This window comes from Pseudonaja textilis, chromosome 7 (genome assembly GCF_049901715.1).
Source record: "Pseudonaja textilis isolate UNSWEBS1 chromosome 7, rPseTex1.2, whole genome shotgun sequence".
NCBI lineage: Eukaryota > Metazoa > Chordata > Lepidosauria > Squamata > Elapidae > Pseudonaja > Pseudonaja textilis.
Window position 1 is genome coordinate 7,984,968 of NC_141996.1, and position 18,445 is coordinate 8,003,412.

Below are 18,445 nucleotides of genomic sequence, written 5' to 3' on the forward strand. Positions count from 1 at the left end.
ATTATAGAAAAGAGCTCAAGCTATTATTTATTTTGCTAGTTTTCCAAATGCAGGTGAACTATTCCAGATAACAAATAACAGATAATCAGAGTTGGAAGGGACCTTGTAGGTCATCTAGTCCAACCCCCTACCCAAGTGGGAGACCTTACACCATTTCTGACAAATGGCAGTCCAATCTTTTCTTGAAAGTCTCAAGTGATGGCGCTCCCACAACTTCCGAGGGCAAGCTGTTCGATTGGTTGATTGTTCTCACTGTCAGAAAGTTTCTCCTTATTTCCAGGTTAAATCTCTCCTTGTTCAGTTTCCATCCATTGTTCCTTGTCTGGCCTAAAGGCACTTTAGAAAATAGCTTGACCCCTTCCTCCCTGTGGCAGCCCCTCAAATATTGGAAGACTGCTATCATGTCTCCCCTGGTCCTTCTCTTTACTAGACTAACTAAGCCCAGTTCCTGCAACCGTTCATTGTATGTTTTAGCCTCCAGTCCCCTAATTATCCTGGTTGCTCTTCTCTGTACTTTTTCTAGAGTCTCAACATCTTTTTTATAATGTGGTGAACAAAACTGGATTCCAGGTGTGGTCTTACTAAGGCTTTATAGAGTGGTATTAGTACTTCCCTTGATCTTGATTGTATCCCTCTGTTAATACAACTTAGGATTGCATTAGCTTTTTTGGCTGCTGATGCACACTGCTGGCTGGTTGTCCACTAAGACACCAAGATCCCTCTCACAGTTACTGCTATTGAGCCTGGTTTCACCCAGTCTATATGTGTCCTTTTGGTTTTTCTTGCCTAAGTGTAGGACTTCACTTTTCTCTACACTGAATTTCATTTTGTTAGATATGGCCCAGTGGTCTAGTCTGTTGAGATCCATCTGGATCTTGAGCCTATCTTCTTGGGTGTTGGCTATTCTTGCCAGCTTAGTATCATCAGCAAATTTGGTAAGTTCCCCTTCTATTCCCTCATCTAAGTCGTTAATGAAGATATTGAAGAGTGCTGGGCCTAAGACGGAACCTCGTGGCACCCCACTGCTTACTTCTCTTCCCTTCAATACAATCAATCTGCTCGTCTGATTTTGCTGCATTGTGCTATGGCTAGGCCTCAGATCAATAAAAAAATATCTGATTAAGGTTTGTTAACTGGCACATGGAAAGCCAGTTCGATGTAGCGGTTAAGGCACCAGGCTAGAAATTGGGAGATTGACTCTTTTGGTTTTTCTTACATGTATCCATTTCATGTATTCATAACTATGTTTATGCTTATACCTATTATCTTGTAAGCGATTGACAAATCAAATAAATAAATAAATATATAAAAATAAATCCTGAGTTCTAGTCCTGCCTTAGGTACAGCTCTGAAGAAGCTTCTTGGATGAGAAGCAAAACGCCTTCAAAGAAAAACCAGACAGTCCAGTTGCCTCTTGAAAAAGCACCTTTGGGACAACCATGAACTGGATGACTGAGAAACTCCACAGACATTTAGCTTTGGGAAGTGTGTCGTAAGCAGGGGGTGGGATTCTACCGGTTCAGACCAGTTCTATAGAACCGGTTGTTACGATTCTGCACAGTTCGGAGAACCGGCGGAGGTAAAATCGTGCCCGGGAGGCTGCAAAGAAGAAAGCCTCGCCCCTCTCCGCCCACCCCTCCCCTCCCTGTCCAGTTAGTCCTTATGATATTTCTTTTTTTTTGTCCTCCCAACATCAGCTGTTCCAACAATCATTTGATGAGCAACATATAAGCAATAAACAACAACACTGTATAATTTGTACAAGTGTATAGAGACAGAAGCTGTCTTCATATAATTTTGTTCTGTGCAATTTTGCCCATTATTTGCAAACCCCACCCTGCAATTCCACATAGTACGTTTGCTAAACAACTTTATAATGTAGCACTTTTTATGATATCAAAGCATACTGTAATATTTGTTCAAGGTTTTGGTTATTCTATAAAAACTGTTCAGATTATTTTTTTAAAAAAAAAATTCACCTTCCTCTGTTGCTTCTGATGAATCAGTCATTCCATTTTCAGGCTGTTCAGTTTTTGCATTATCTTCTGATCCAGTTGAGTCATTAAACGGATTTTTCCTTTGCTGGAACGATTTAATTTACATGGTTTAAAAACATGGAAAGAAAGAACAGCAGAGAAAAATAAAGATCCCCAAATGCTTTCATATCTCTTCACTGGCCACCCTTCAAAGGAGTTTGACAACATCCCTGATTTAGAAGGATAAAAGTCGGCATTAACTAAGAATGACTGTTATTTCTTTTTAATTAACATAAATCTTACTCCATTCATTAAGACTTGCTTCCATTTAAGATGCTGTTTGTCATAACAGAAATTAAAGACCAGCATTACACAGCTGTGCAAGACAAACATACATTCTGGAAAGCAAAGAAACACATTCGATACAGGAATAAAAATTGCCTTCACCGTATACAGTGAACAGCATACTGATAATACAAATATCTTCTCAAAGCTTGCAGCTAGACTGCATCCAATTTAAAAACACTGTAATTTAAGAAATCATACAGAGAAATAATTGTAAGAGGAAACTCAAATTAGTCTATGGTAGCAAAAAAATTGAAACTCATAGCATCTTTTCCAACCAACACATTATATGAAAATGTTTGGTTGATACAAATGCAGAAAATGTCTTGTTCTGGCATTAAAAAGCAGTAAAAGGAGGCACAATAACAAATGTTAATTCATCTTAATAGATGACAAAATGTTTGAAGAAAAAGAATGGTGTTTTGTCCAGTTTGATGGTGATTTGAAACTAAAAATGGCATTGTAATGATAGAATAAAAATAATTCCATTATCAGCTCAGATATTTACTTCTAAAAATGAGACTATCCCAGAGCCTAGAAGTACAATATATAATTCCTTTGAGTCTGTCCCCAATCCCGAAAGAAAGTTTATGCATATACTCTGCTTTTCCAAATTATGAAGGATGTCATTAAATCAAAGCATCATAGAGAGGCAACTGCACAAACATCAAATCTTAGCAAAAACCGAACACAGAAGTCATAATTACTACAAGAAGGGGATTTCCATTTTGGTTCCTCACAAGAATATGAAAGTGGTTTGCACCATTTGCTTCAAAGGTATTTTTTGGATTTTCCAACCTAACATACAACTATGTTATCACATCCTATGTCTCGCATCCTCATTTTAACCATCTTGACCTTGCTTTGAGGGGATCAGCCAAAGACCTATGTGTCCTGATCCTTCCTTCCTTCCTTCCTTCCTTCCTTCCTTCCTTCCTTCCTTCCTTCCTTCCCTTCCTTCCTTCCTGCCCTCCCTCCCTCTCTCCCTCTCTCCCTTCCTTCCTTCCTTCCTTCCTTCCTTCCTTCCTTCCTTCCTTCCTTCCTTCCTTCCTTCTTTCCTCCCCTCTCTCCCTCTCTCCCTCCAATAAGCCTTCCAAGAGCAATGGGCTATTTTACTTTTCTTCATTGCTTATGAAAAAGCCAGAATCAGGCCCTAGGAAACTGTTAGTAAAATTCTGAGACCGCCTAAAATATTACTGAATTGCTCCTAGAAAAAGCCAATCCAAGGACCATGGCAGTTTCCACCTTGGGATTCGCACAGGCGATCAATCATTCACAGGTAAGGTCATAAAAGGCTGTTGCCTTCCCTGCTTCTTCTAAACATTCATTTAGGCTCTTAACCATCACTGGGTAGTAACGATAAACCCACCTTAGATGGGGAAAAAGCTGCCTTCCTTGTTTCTTCCTGGGGTTTCTGTAATGTATTGGAGGCTGCATTGGACATTTTAGGGCTGAAGAAAAAAGAGACAAGAAGTTTAGACCCTGTCCATGTCACCCATCTAAGTGCCAGGGCCTTTAATTAAGGAAACCTACATACAGGTAGTTCCAAAAATGCCTTTTCAGGAGGCAACTGGACTTTCTTGTTCTTTCTTTTGAAGACGTTTCGCTCCTCATCCAAGAAGCTTCTTCAGCTCTGACAGGATAGTGGGGAATGGAAGGATTTAGGTTCCTTGCAGACAGATGGTCATTTGCATCCCTTTTAGAGAGTCACTGAGGTCATGGAATCCTTCTATTCTCCACTATCCTGTCAGAGCTGAAGAAGCTTCTTGGATGAGAAGCGAAACATCTTCAAAAGACAAAACAAGAAAGTCCAAGTGCCTCCTGAAAAAGCATCTTTGGGACAACCATGACCTGGATGAGTGAGAATCTCTACAGCACGGGTCTCCAACCTTGGCTACTTTAAGCCTGGAGGACTTCAACTCCCAGAATTCCCCAGCCAGCAAAGTTGAAGTCCTCCAGGCTTAAAGTTGCCAAGGTTGGAGACCCCTGCTCTACAGACTAAGTACAGGTGGCCGTTGTCTTACAACAGTTCATTTAGTGACCATTCAAAGTTACAATGACACTGAATATTTTTATGACTATTTTTCACCCTCATGACCATTCAGATACCCATGGTCACATGATCAAAATTCAGATATTTGGCCACTGACTCCTATTTACGATGCTTGCAGTGCCCCGGGGTCATGTGATTACCTTTTGCAACTTTCTGACATACAAAGCCAATGGAGAAGCCAAACTCACTTAACAACCAACTTAATAATTGCAGTTATTCACGTAACAACTGTGCCACGTTTCCCCAAAAATACAACCTACCCCAAATGTAAGTCCTAGCTTGATTTTTTACACATGCACCCAATATATAAGTCCTACCACCCCAAAAATAAGCCCTAATTAAGACCCTTGCCCACTCCAGAGTGCACGGATAAAAATTAAGCTAGGGTGGGGGTGAGGGTGTGTGTGGAGCTACCCTACTGTTTCCCTTCGGACAGTTGCAGCCAGGCCTCACACACCCCGACACCTGCCTTGCTGGTCCATTTCTTCTGCAAATCTTTTGCAGCCAATAACAGGGCTCCAGATCGATCTCCAGAGCTCTGTTATTGCAGAGGCCTTCCGGAAAGCCTTGCCGGTCGAAGACATTCCTGAAGGCCTCTGATAGTGAAAAGGAGGCCGGGAGTGACGCACACAAGTGAGTCAGTGGACAACGTTCATTCCCCCAAAATAAGACCTGGTGTCTTTTTTGGTGGCAAAAAAATATAAGATCAGGTCTTATTTTGCGGGGAAACACAGGTACCTATACTGTCACATTCGTAAACTGTAATCCCTAATTACATCAACCTCTATTAAAACATAGGCGTGTCAGTGTTCATCTGTGTGCCTCCGAGTTTTCTGATTATAACGCTTTCTATAGCAGAAACTGTTCTTGAAAGCATGGCCAAGAGAAGGAAATCCAGCTCTTCAGTATCTACACATGAGAGCCGGCTTGGTGTAGTGTTTAAAGCATCAGGTTAGAAACCAGGAGACCAGGAGTTCTAGTCCTCCCTTAGGCACAAAGCCAGCTGGGTATCAGATGCAAATAATCAGGATGATATTGTTAGGAATAACAAGGTTACCTAACGTAGTTTGGGTAAAATAATATATATAAACTATGATAGTAAGTTTAACTATGTGTCACTTAAAACTGCAAAGCATGTAATTTGGGGTGCGGTTGTAAACCGCCATAAGAGGGAGCAAGAGAACCTGACAATTGCTGACTGGATTTGCTGGATTGCTGACGATTGCTGGTTTGCCTGGATTGCTGGTTTGCTAACTGCATGTTCCCTGAGTTGCTGAACATCGAAGGAAGAAAGGAGGTTTGACTTCTTCATATCTCTACTGCGAGGAGATATATTACTGGACTGATATTTGTAAGTTTACTGACCTCTTTTTTGACACTGGACTTTGCAACTGAATAATCCCCGGACAGACTGAATTAGTGAATGATATATGGACTGTTTTGACTATGCTAAAACTCTTACTGGAATAAACTATTTAACTAGCACAGTGTATCTGATTTACTGAGTGTAAGCTACAAAAACGTCTATCTCACATATTTTGCCTGCCTGCCTGCCTGAGGTGCAGATTCTGCTAGGGTGTATCCCTAACAGATATGTTAAGTTCTCAGAAGATTCACTGCTCAAGCCTACGCACAAGAATCTAGTCAGCTAACGGACCCATACTAAATTGGTGCTAGATAAGAATCACTGGAATTCAAGGGAGGCTGGACTTGGATCATTTGTGGCAATGTAATAATGCCAGACTGATAACTCTCTTAACTCCACCCCCAGTTTGGCCTCTTCTTCTATACTGGGTGATGTTGGGCCAGTCCCTCTCTCTCAGCCCTAGGAAGGCGGCAATGGCAGACCTTTTTTTTTTTTTTGAAAAACCTTGAAAATGCAGGGACTCGCCCAGGCAATCTGCAGATGTCAACACTAACTCAAACACACAAATAAATAAAGTATCTACAATACAGGGCAACACCTAATGCTGTGAAGGTATTATTGTGTGCTCAAAAACAGGAAGCAGACGTGGCTACACAATGAGAACAGGAACTCCTGAAAAATAAATGTATAATAATCTAACCAAATGTATGCCAATCTTAGGGATAAAAAAAAGAGTCTCAACTGATCCATGTGCCTTTTAAAAGCATTTCAGTTATGCAGGCTTCTGCTTTTCATACCATACCTTAAAGACCTTTTACCTGAAGATAACTTTTCTCTTTCCACCCATGAAAAGAGAAGTCAATATAACTTGAGGGAGAAGCACAGGTCTTAAAAATAATAACCCAGCCCTCACCTCAAACAAAAGTAGCATGTACATGTACACACACACACACACACACACACACACACACGATCCTGGACACATTTATTTCTAGTTTGAAAGATACCATGAAAAAATATCCCAGACTTTTTGAAAGAAGGAAGGAAGGAAGGAAGGAAGGAAGGAAGGAAGGAAGGAAGGAAGGAAGGAAGGAAGGAAATAAAAGAAAGAAAGAAAGAAAGAAAGAAAGAAAGAAAGAAAGAAAGAAAGAAAGAAAGAAAGAAAGAAAGAAAGATCTTTCACTTGTAAATCTGAGCTACCATCACATGCACCCTTTCTACAAAAAAAGGGACCGCTTCAGTTCTGGCTGGTGTGCACTGCTGATTGTCATTTTCATTTCTCCATGACAGTTTCTCAGCCAGTCTCGCAATCCCTTTCTCCCCCTCCCCCAGCATCAACCCCTTATCTGCCAGTTTCCCACAAGGAAACTCAATAAGGAAACCAGCAGGAAGCTGAAAGTCCCTTCAACTCCAACTGCTTTTTTGCCCTCCTGTGGTCATTCTGTTTATCGGTTTCGCAAAGGAAATCTCTCTGAAATGATGACCCAACGGGGCATGGGTCTAGTACCCATTATCTAGTACCCATTAGTCTTAAAATGTTACATTTTTCTGTAGCATTCTAATGGGCAAGGCAGCTTGATGGTGTAATGAGTAAGATGTAGGATTAAGGGAAACCCAGATTCCAATCCTGAAGACTTTAGGATAGTCACTCCCTCTTAGCTCAATCTATCTTATATGGTTGTAAATAGTGACTGACTATTCCATTTTTCCTCCAAGAAATTCGAGGCATATACAAGAAGTTTGTCTGGTGACCATTCAAAGATACAACAGCACTGAAAAAAGTCACTTATGAACATTTTTCACACTTACGACGCTTGCAGCATCCCCATGATCAGCTTATCAACATTCAGATGCTTGGCAACTGACTCATATTTATGACGGTTGTAGTGTCCCTTTTGCAACCTTCTGACCAGCAAATTCAAAACCAGATTCACTTAGCAACTGTGTTATTAACTTAACAACTGCAGTGATTCACTTAACCAACCATGGCAAGAACTGTTGTAAAACAGGGCACAACTCATTTAGCCACTGTCTTGTTTAACCAGAGAAATGTTGGGCTCGATTGTAGTCACAAATCAAGGACGACCTGTAAAGCCATGACATTGAACTGACAGAACCAGATGCACTTGTAAGGAAGCTGATTATGCAAGGAAATTAAAGAATAAATAAAACACGGGTGCAGGAAATGAATTAAAATAATTCTAAACTGGGAGTCCATGGTAAGTAATTTTCTAAACGAGTTTATATCTGATCATAAGTTATACAATCAGCAAATTTCATGAAATATCTTACCTCTGGTTAGATTTGGATTCCTCTTCCTTATCTTGTATGACACCCAACTGTTCCGATGACACAAAGATCTCTTTGTTGACATTGTTCACCCAGCTGCTTTTGGTATTTCCAGCCTTACTCTGACTCAGCTCAGCTAAAATATAAGATAAAGACAAAACAATGAGAGAAAATTAGCTTATGCTTTGTCTACTCATACACACAAAGTAGCCAATATACAGCTTGAACATTCAAGTTCCTTCTTTATTGACACTGAATATGAAACATGAACACCACTATTTTTATTACTCTCAATATATTCAAGATTCTAAATGCTAATTGATACTGATAGACAGGCAGGCAGGCAGGCAGATAAGTGGGCAGATAGATAGATGGGTAGGTAGATAGGTAGTAGGTAGATAGGCAGATAGGTAAGTAAATAAGCAGGTAGGTAGGCAGGCAGGCAGGCAGGAAGTAGGTAAGTAGATTCTCCACTTAGAGCCACTGATCGTGCTGGCTTGGAATTGGATTTGGACATGAGAGCTCCAAACATTTAGAGGGTAGCAGACTGGAGGAAAACTGATTCGAATCAGGACCATTAAAATCCCTTCCTCATTTTAACCATAAGAAAGTGTGTTCCTGATCGGAGATCTACCAAAACAAACATTTCTCCTCCTTCAAAAAGCCATGCTTATTTTATTTTTTTTCAAATCAACATATACCTATTGTCAAGGGCTTTCTTCTTATTGATGCCCGGATAATATCGGCTCCATGTATTTTCTCTCTGTGCCTCTTTGCCTTGGCTTCATAAAACCACTGCCCACTCATATTCTTGACTTGGACATCATCTTTTACCTTTTCAGGTAAATTCCTAGAAAAGTAATGAAAAATACAGTGGTTATTATATCGGGCACATGGGAGAAATCACAAAAAGCTTAAGTGTAATTCAGTAGAACTAGAGAATGAATGAATGAATGAATGAATGAATGAATGAATGAATGTATATTTGTCAATTGTGCCACTCTTGAAATTCCAGAACCAGGTCATATGTACCTTTTGTGCAAGGTCTGTCATAACTTTGAACAGGTACATACAACCTGATTCTGGAATTTAAAGGTTTTATGATGGTCATTAAGCAAGGACTATCTGCATGTTGCAACCAGAATAAGGTAAGCGTGAGAACAAGCAAATAATATATTTTAACTAATTTTTGAAGTATGTTTTAAGTTCCAGAGCAATCAAATAGTTGTTCTCTTTTCTTTGCCTATCCAATATGTTTCCATGAAGATATTGTTCAACTGGAATTGCCCAATACATACTGTGTTTCCCCCAAAATAAGACCCTGTCTTATGTTTTTTTTTCCACCAAAAAAGTCACCAGGTTTTATTTGGGGGGGACATCATCCACTGACTAGCCTCACTTGTACGTGTTGCCCCCAGCCTCCTTTTCGCTGTTAGAGCCCTTCAGGAACTTCTTCTGTGGCCAGCAAGGCTTTCCTGAAGGCCTCTGCAGCTGATAACAAGAGTTCTGGATCGATCCAGAGCTTTGTTATCAGCTGCAGAGGCCTTCTGGAAAGACTTGCCAGATTTGCCAGCTGCAGAAAAAAATGGGCCAGTAAGTCAGGTGTTGGGGTGTGCGAGGCCTGGCTACAACTGTCCCAAGTGTAAGTAGTTAGGGCAGCTCCACCCTTCAATCCACACCCTAGCTTAATTTTTACCTGTACACTCTGGATTGGGCAGGATCTTAATTAGGGCTTATTTTGGGGTCGGGCACATGTGTAAAAATCAAGCTAGGAGTTACTTTCAGGAAAGGTCATATTTTTGGGGAAACAGGGTACTACTTGTATTTTCATTTTTTTAAACCACCTCCTCTGTCTTACCACAATGTGGTTCTTTCTAGCTGCAGCTATGGAACACCCTTTGAATAAATATGACTGGTCAGAAGACAAAAATTCCACCTGTTAAAGCAATGTTTATTTTTACACTCCACCTGTTAATCGTAGCACTAAATCAGTTCTTAGAATGAGCAATGAAGAGGTCCAGGCTTTCTGAAAATTTAGATCATTTGCATGAGTGAGAATTCACACTCACTTTCTCCCTGCTATTGCTTAAGTTTCTTTTGAAAGGCAAAATGCTCTTAGCTTTAAAGGCGTGTTTTTGACATGACTGGAATTATATGGTTTAAGTTTGGGTATTACTGTGCTACAGTTGTTTTATTGTTAGTTACTCTCATTTATTCATGTCTAATTTTGTGTTAGCTGCTTAGACAAGCAAACTGCATGATCGGAAGCTATGTACTGTAAATCAAAGAAATGGAATGAATACATTTCAGATTGTATACAAGTGGAACTAGATATTTAACCAAAGCTGACAACAGGTTTTTTTTTTCCAATTAATGGCCATATTAGCCGGGGATGAAGAATCCATTCCTGATCGGCCCACCTCTAAAGCTCTTAAATGCACCCCACAAATGCTCCCCACAAATGCACACTATGTTGCAAAAGATTCCTGAAACAAGGGAACAGACACTCAATTAGCTTTCATTAAATTTCATTTCAATATATGATCACCGTAGCGAGATTATTACATGCAAGGAGATGGGAAGACTCAACACTACTACTATGGAAATCGACAGATTTTGCTGAAATGGAGACGTTGAGTTCTTTGTTAGAGAAAAGGCATTAACTACATTTATTAATGATTGGAAACCTCTTATGGAAATTTTGTGTAAAAATTAAAAACGTGAACTTGTGATTTATGGTTTCTATGATTATACATAGGAGAATTCATAGAAAGAAGAGAGCTATCTATGATCATGGGTGTGCTATCAGTTCACCCCGATTCGGGCAAACGCTTAGCTAACCTGTAGCTAATTCACCAGTTCGGTGAACCGGTAAACCCCACCTCTGGCTGATTCCGCTGACCCCGCCCTGCCCCTCCCTGGACTCCCCACGCGGCCGATTTTGGATGCCAGGTAAGTACAGGGCCTGCACAGAGGCTCAGGGAAGGTGAAAAACAGGCCCCCGGAGGCCCTGGAAGGCCAGAAACAGGCCCGTTTCCAGCCTCCAGAGGGCCTCCGGAGTCCAGGGGCGGCCATTTTCACCCTCCCAGAGGCTCCATAAAAGCCTCCAGAGCCCGGGGAGGGTGAAAACGCCCCCCGCCCCCTGCTATGTTGCAGGAGGCCAACTAGGCCACATCCACCATGGCCACACTCAACCAGTAACCAGGAAGAGAACTGGTTGTTAAATTTTTGCAGCCCCCCCGGTTATGATCTAATTTACATTTTATTTGTACAGGTAGTCCTCGACCTACAACAGTTCACTTAGTGACTATTGGAAGCTACAACGGAACCGAGAAAAGTAACTTACGATCATCGCAGCATCCCCATGGTCAATGTGATCAAAATTCAGTTGCCTAGCAACTGGCTCATATTTATGATGGCTGCAATGTCCCAGGATCATGTGATCCCCTTTTGCGACTTTCTGACAAGCAATGAGAAGCCATATTCACTTAACAACCATCTTCCAACAAGCAAAGTCAGTCTGGCTCACTTAACACAATTCGCTTAAAGACTGCAGTGATTTGCTTAACAACTGTGGCAAGGAAAGGTGGCAAAAATTCAATTCTAACAAGGAAGAACAATACAGTTCTTCCTTATTAGAGGAAGAATTTGTTGTCAACTTAGGACAACAATTGGGACCAGTGTTTCCATTGCTAACAAGTCAGCTGTTAAGCAAGTTGCACCCGACATTGAGACCTTTTCTTTGCCACAATTGTTAAACAAATCACTGCAGTCATTAAGCGAATTGTGTTAAGTGAGCCAGACTGACTTTGCTTGTTGGAAGATGGTTGGGAAATTCGCAAAAGCCAACCACATGACCCCAGGATGTTGCAACCATCCTAAATGCATGTTGGTTGCCAAGTGCCCAAATTCGGATCACAGACTTTGTTGTAAGTCACTTTATTCAGTGCTGTTGTAACTCTGAATGGTCACTAAATGAATCGTTTTAAGTAGTCAAGAACTACCTGTAGAATATAGCTGAAAAACAGTACAGTGCATAGAAAGCCCAAATAAGGCCAAACAGAGACAAGTCACTAATCAAGAATACATATTAATTACTTGAACATTTAGGGGCATTGTGAGAAGATGGTTTAATGGCTAAATTTCTGCTTTCCTTTTCCAGGCAGAAGGAGCCAAGAAGAAATTTAAAACTCTGGCAACATATCACAGACTGATCCAATAAGAAGCAGAACTGAGATCTCCTGACTCGTACATTACAGCTCACTTGGCCACAGGAATTCTCGTTTACCAATTCTTCGGAAAGGGAAAACAAGCTCTCCGTCTGTAACTTTTCTGCTAGCCATCCAATAATCCCAGTAACTTCTCACGCATGAAGATTTAGAGCTTATTTTCACCCTTGCCTTCCTAAAGAATGGGAACCCAGCCCAGCTGAGTAATACTATAAGCAAACATACAAGTTGACTTCCCTCTCCTTCGCATACTGCTTGAAGATAAAGTAAAGTTTTCCCCTGTCCAGTCGTGACCAACTCTATGGGATGGTGCTCATCTCCATTTCCTAGCCAAGGGAGTCAGCGTTGTCCGAAGAAACTTCCATGGTCATGTGGCCAGCATGACTATATGCCAAGGCGCACGGAATGCTGTTACCTTCCTACCAAAGTGGTACCTATTGATCTACTCGCATTTGCATGCTTTCGAACTGCTAGCTGGACAGGAGCTGGGCCAAGAATGGGAGCTCACCCTGTCACATGGCACGGGTCTCAAATCTGAACTGTCAGTTTGACAGCTGTCAACCGCTGAGTCATCCTGCTTAAGGAAGGAACAATTATGCCCAAAGTACAAAATGCCACCAGGCCTTATGCGACTTCCTGACCTTGGTCAGTGAGGCAGATGGATGGCTTTAAAATTAGACAGACAGACAGAGAGAGAGACAGAGACAGACAGACAGATGATAGATTTTGGAGGGGTGGATGGATGGATGGATAGATGGAAGGAGGGAGGGAGGGAGGGAAGAAGGAAGGAAGGAAGGAAGGGAGGGAGGGAGGAAGGGAGGAAGGAAGGAAGATGTTTAGGTAGTTATAGAGGAAGGGAGGGAAGTAGAAAGATAGTTGGATGGATGTGTGGGTAGATAGGTAGGTAGAATGACAGACAGACAGGTGATCCAAAATTGTTCTTCCTTTTCTTAGATAATATAACAAGCAGTTTTTTTGCTGTGCTTCAGAGTCAGAAACCGGAACAAATTGGTGATGTCCCTATTTTTTGGCAAATGATTACCTCTGCCACCTAGTCACAACTCTCTGGATTACCCTATTTGTAGCTGGATCCACAAGGAGGACAAAGATAAGCCCTAAAGATAAGCCCCGCAGATACAGATTGAGAGTTGTGCATCGACCGGGTTATTGTTCTTTTCAGTTTACATGCTTAGATAAGCCAACTTGCAGAGTTTAAAACTGAAAAAGTAAAACGCACACACAAGCACACAAACGCATTTGCTATTTTAAAGGTTTCTGCCACCAAAGAAAACCTAGAAAAACAGCAGAGGGTGTTCTCCTAGTGTAAACACAACCACAACGCTTCACTTTCTCAGACTGCATGGTGCCAGTGGCCTTGGTGGTAAGAGTCCAAAAGTGCCAGTTTATTTTTAACCTTTCCTTAAACCCCACCGGGTATCCGTATACTGTTATTACATCCACAAACCGAGTATGAGTATTCCAGACCCACTGGCTGAATTTACAAGTTTTTCCCTCTGTTTTTATCAGCTCACGGATCAGCCTGGGATATGTTGCCAGAGGTTTATTAGATCTTGTGCAAGGGCTAAAATGTAGTTAGCTATGTGGCTGTTAACTCGTCTCTCAGCCAAAAGGTCCTAAGAATGGAATGCAGACAAATGCCGTGGCCAAGCAAGGAAACTCTAAAACCACAATCCAAAAGAAAAACAAGCAAGAAGAGATGTCATGCACTTTATCTAGATGTCATACACTTTATCTAGAGACATAACTTTCCTAGAAACCAAATTCTCCATTAGAGGACCCCTAGAACAGGGGTCCCCAACCTGTGTGCCACAGCCCACTACCGGGTCACAGCCTATTTGCAAGTGGGCAGGGGTGAGATTCAATTTTTTTAACAACCGGTTCTGTGGGCATGGCTTAATTGGTGGGCATGGCTTGGTGGTCATGTGACTGGCTGGGCGTGGCCAACTCAACATCACTCACTTCGAGGCACGCATCTCCTTGCCTGGCCTCTCATGACTGTGGGGATGCTGCAATAGTCATAAGTGTGAAAAATGGTTATAAGTAACTTTTTTTCAGTGCCATTGTAACTTTGAATGGTCACTCCACACAAGCAAAGTACCAGCAAAGGAGGGGAAAAAAACTCCAGAGAAGTTTCTGAGATGGGAAGTCTAGTCCTGCCAAGAATGTAATAAGGGTTAATGAAGAGGCAGTTTCTGTAAGCAACCCCAGAATGTTTCCTTCCTGCCTTCCTTACAGGATTAAGCCAGTAATTTCTTCTAACAACCGGTTCTCCGAACTGCTTAGAATGTTAACAACCGGTTCTAGCAAATAGGTGCGAACTTGTAGAATCCCACCCCAGCAAGTGAGCCATGTGAGAGCCTGGCTTGTATACACACATCTGTACATGCAAGCACTGCTCTACTTGCACAAGTGTTACGGGACTCACAGCCAGAGGTGGTATTCAGCAGGTTCTAACCAGTTCTGGAGAACCGATAGCGAAATTTTTTAGTAGTTCAGACAACCAGCAAAAGCCACCTCTGACTGGCCCCGCCCCCATCTCTTCTCTGCCTCCCGAGTCCCAGTTGATCTTCCTTTGTTGCCCTGCACGGGAGAACAGAGCTGGAAAGCAGGTTAGTGGGGTGGGGAGTGAATGGGATTTTGCAATATCCTTCCCCTGTCACACCCACCAAGCCTTGCCCACCAAGCCACACCCACAGAAGCAGTAGTAAAAAAAAATTGAATCCCACCACTACATGAAAAAGAAATTTTTTTGAATCTCACCTTAGCATCGCAGGCACTCGGAGCCTAACTCAGAAAAGTATTGAAGACACTCGGCCCCACTGACGTGAGTGTCGTGGGCATTCAGCCCACCTCACGTGAGCGTTGCAGGCACTTGGAGCCTAACTCACGCAAGTGTCACAGTCAGCCTGCGCCACTCATGCGAGTGTTGTTGGAGCTTGGAGCCTAACTCGCACAAGCGTTGCACGCAATCAGCCCCATTCGCATGAGTATAGTGGGCGTTCAGAGGCTCACTTACACAAGCATCACGGGCACTTGGCCCCACTCGTGCCAATGTGGTGAGCACAATGTGTGGTCGCAGGTGCTCTCGGCCCAGCTCACTCATGCGTCTGCATGTGCACGTGCTACTACCCTTCCCACACAACCATCCCCTCTCCCCCGCCCCCACAGCAGCCAACCTGGAAAACACTCTGTTCTAGAATAGGGTACCCCAAATCCCAGTTGGTGGACTTATCTGCAGCATGCCAGAAACTGGGCCGCACAAACAAGTGAAGCCCCATCCATGGGATGCAGACAACACACAAAGCCACGTTCCCTCCAGCCTGCGGAAAAGCATCTCTCCATGGAACCGGTCCCTGGTGCCCAAAAGATGGAGGGTTGCTGCTCTAGAACAGGGATTCTCAAATCTTGGCAACTTGAAGACGCATGGACTTCAACTCCCAGAATTCTCCAGCCAACAATGTTGATTGGGGAATTCTGGGAGTTGAAGTTCATGCGTCTTCAAGTTGCCGATATCAAACACTCCCGAACTAGAATGTCCTATTACAAGAGGTGGGGAAAAGAAGTCCAGATGCTTTCAGAAACAGTTCTCAAACTTTATTTGAGAAACTTTTTTTTGTTCCTTATGTTATCCGTCTAGTAATCTTGCAAGATTCGTTTTTCTTGCTATGTACATGTCTACATCCGAACTAGACTGTGTTGTTTCTCCGTGTCATATAATATATGTGGGTATATGCATAATTTTGTATGGATGTATTTATTTATTTTGTCATATTTATGTACGATATATTGGAAGTGCAATATACATGCAACAAAATTTCATTTTGTGGTGTGCCAATTAGTGTACTTTCAAAGGGACAATAAATTTATTCTAAGTGAATGTCAGGGAATTGCGCAGCCAGTGTCTGTAAGAAATGGGAGACACTGAAAGGAACTTGTAGTTTTATATAAATATAATTGCAGTAAATAAGGTGGTCGAGCACTTCACTGCATTGTGAGGTAAAGCACCAGGTAAACCAGAGTAGCATACAGAAAAAAAAGGCGGGGAAAAAGGGAAACTCCAGTAATGGAGCACCCACAACCTTGGCAGGCAAGTTGTTCCACTAATTAATTAATTAATGTCTTGCAACAGGTGAACTATCCAAATCTCCCCATGCAAGCAGGGGTGGGGTTCTACCGGTTCACACCTATTTGCTAGAACCGGTTGTTAACATCCTAAGCAGTTCAGAAAATCGGTTGTTAGAAGAAATTACTGGGCTAGTCCTGTAAGGAAGGCAGGAAGGAAACATTCTGGTGTTGCTTACAGAAACGGCCTCTCCCTTAACCCTTATTACATTCTTGGCAGGACTAGACTTCCTGTCTCTGGAACTTCTCTGGAGTTATTTTTCCCTCCTTTGGTGATACTTTGCTTATGTGGAGTGACCATTCAAAGTTACAAGGGCTCTGAAAAAAGTGACTTATGACCATTTTTCACACTTACGACTGTTGCAGCATCCCCACATCATGAGAGACCAGGTGAGGAGATGTGTGCCTCGATGTGAGTGATATTGAGTTGGCCACGCCCAGCCAATAACATGACCACCAAGTCTCACCCATCAACTAAGCTATGCTCACAGAACCGGTAGTTAAAAAATTTGAATCCCACCCCTGCATGCATGGTCTTCCCCAGGGAAGGCATAATGATTCAAAAGGGGAAATATTTTCATTGTTCTCCTAAAAGGTCTAACTATTCATAAGCCTGGAACAAAGCCCAAACCCTCTTCATAAACAGTGATTAATTCAGCAACTCTGAACAAAGGTAACAGTTGAGCAATCTCTACCCGTTCATGTCTTTGATTCAAGCCAATTTGTACAAGTGTGCAATTATTTGAGGCCCTTACCTGATTCTCTCCTCTTCGGCCTTCTTTAAGTCTGCATCCCGCTGCAACACTCTCAGAATTGCCTCCTGCTCTTCATCTGTAAGGAAGCTCAAATCGATCATCTTGTTGGCTTACAGCCAAGTAGGAAAAGAAGTCCAAAAATCTTCACTGGCAAGGCCAGCACTAGTAGGTCTACCAAGTCACAGCAAACAGAGCTGTTTTTTTTTAAAGAAAATCTAATTTCTGTTGCAGGGCTTGAGCAAGGTATACATCAATAGCCAAGAGGCTCTTAAGTGGAGTTCGCCTTCCTGGATGATGCTCATCATACAGATGTTACGGGGAGGTGTTTATATCAAGAAGGTCTTCATCTACAGGAGGAGAGGAAGAGAAATATTCAATTCGAATAGAAGAAAAGATGGGAGGAAGGAGGTCAAATTGATATGGTGAGATTCTGTTATCACAACAGAACCAACCGGAGATTCTCAGTCCTCCAGGTCAGGGGTCACCAAATGTTTGGACCTCAAGGACCACCAAATTCATAATTTTAAATCCCGCGGACCAATAATATGAATTTTGACTGACGTTGGCTACAGGGAAAAAGTCTTCAGGAAAATTCCCCACCTCGTTTTCCTACCAATTGATCATTCTTTATTTGGGTTCACAGGATACCGTCTCCAGCTCCGTTCTCAGGGGGAGAGAGAAAGAGACTTTTGGTTTCCTGCAAGGAAAGCAGCAGAAACAGCAGAAGTCTTTCTTTCTCTCCCCCAAGCTCCTCCAGAAATGAGTCTTTGCCGGCACAGCCTCTTGGAGCAGGATGCCTTGCCAGGGTCCCAAAGACTCACTTCTGGCAGGAGTTTGGGGGAGAGAAAGAAAGACTTTTGCTGCTTTCCTTGCATGCAGCCAAAAGCAGAAGAAGAAAGAAGAGGAAAAAAGCAGCCCGGTAACCAGGCGAGGCACATGGGGCGAGTGGGGCAAGTTCCCGCCCCGCCCTTTCCCCCCCCTCCCTCTCCCCCCTCCCTCTCACTACCTCGTGTTGTTTGCAATGTAAGTGAAGCAAGCCTTGTGTTCCTGCAGGCCATGTGGGTGGTGCAGCCTTGTATTCCCGTGCAGCCTGGATTAATTGCTTTGGGGGTGACATTTCTCTGCAGACCACCAAACTTTTCTTGCGGGCCACCAAGTGGTCCCTGGCCCACTGGTTGGCAACCACTGCTCTAGGTCACGGTTGTCCCAAAGGTGCTTTTTTCAAGAGGCAACTGGACTTTCTGGTTTTTCTCTGAAGACGTTTCGCTTCTCATCCAAGAAGTTTCTGG

At 42.5% G+C, this 18,445-nt stretch overlaps 1 protein-coding gene across 25 annotated transcripts in view; it reads right to left on the reverse strand.

The window, feature by feature from the left end:
* The window catches only part of SYTL2 (synaptotagmin like 2), a 75,649-nt gene that overhangs the window by 37,956 nt on the left and 19,248 nt on the right, over positions 1-18,445 (reverse strand). For all 25 annotated transcript variants that reach the window (XM_026706794.2, XM_087936967.1, XM_087936961.1 and 22 more), the window contains 5 exons: positions 17,157-17,503; positions 8,731-8,879; positions 8,033-8,165; positions 3,691-3,772; positions 1,980-2,082 (listed from right to left, as the gene is read on the reverse strand). In XM_026706794.2, the coding sequence (XP_026562579.2) occupies positions 1,980-2,082; positions 3,691-3,772; positions 8,033-8,165; positions 8,731-8,879; positions 17,157-17,257 (568 nt within the window). In that variant the 5' untranslated portion in view covers positions 17,258-17,503. The remainder of the gene's footprint in view (positions 1-1,979; positions 2,083-3,690; positions 3,773-8,032; positions 8,166-8,730; positions 8,880-17,156; positions 17,504-18,445) is intronic.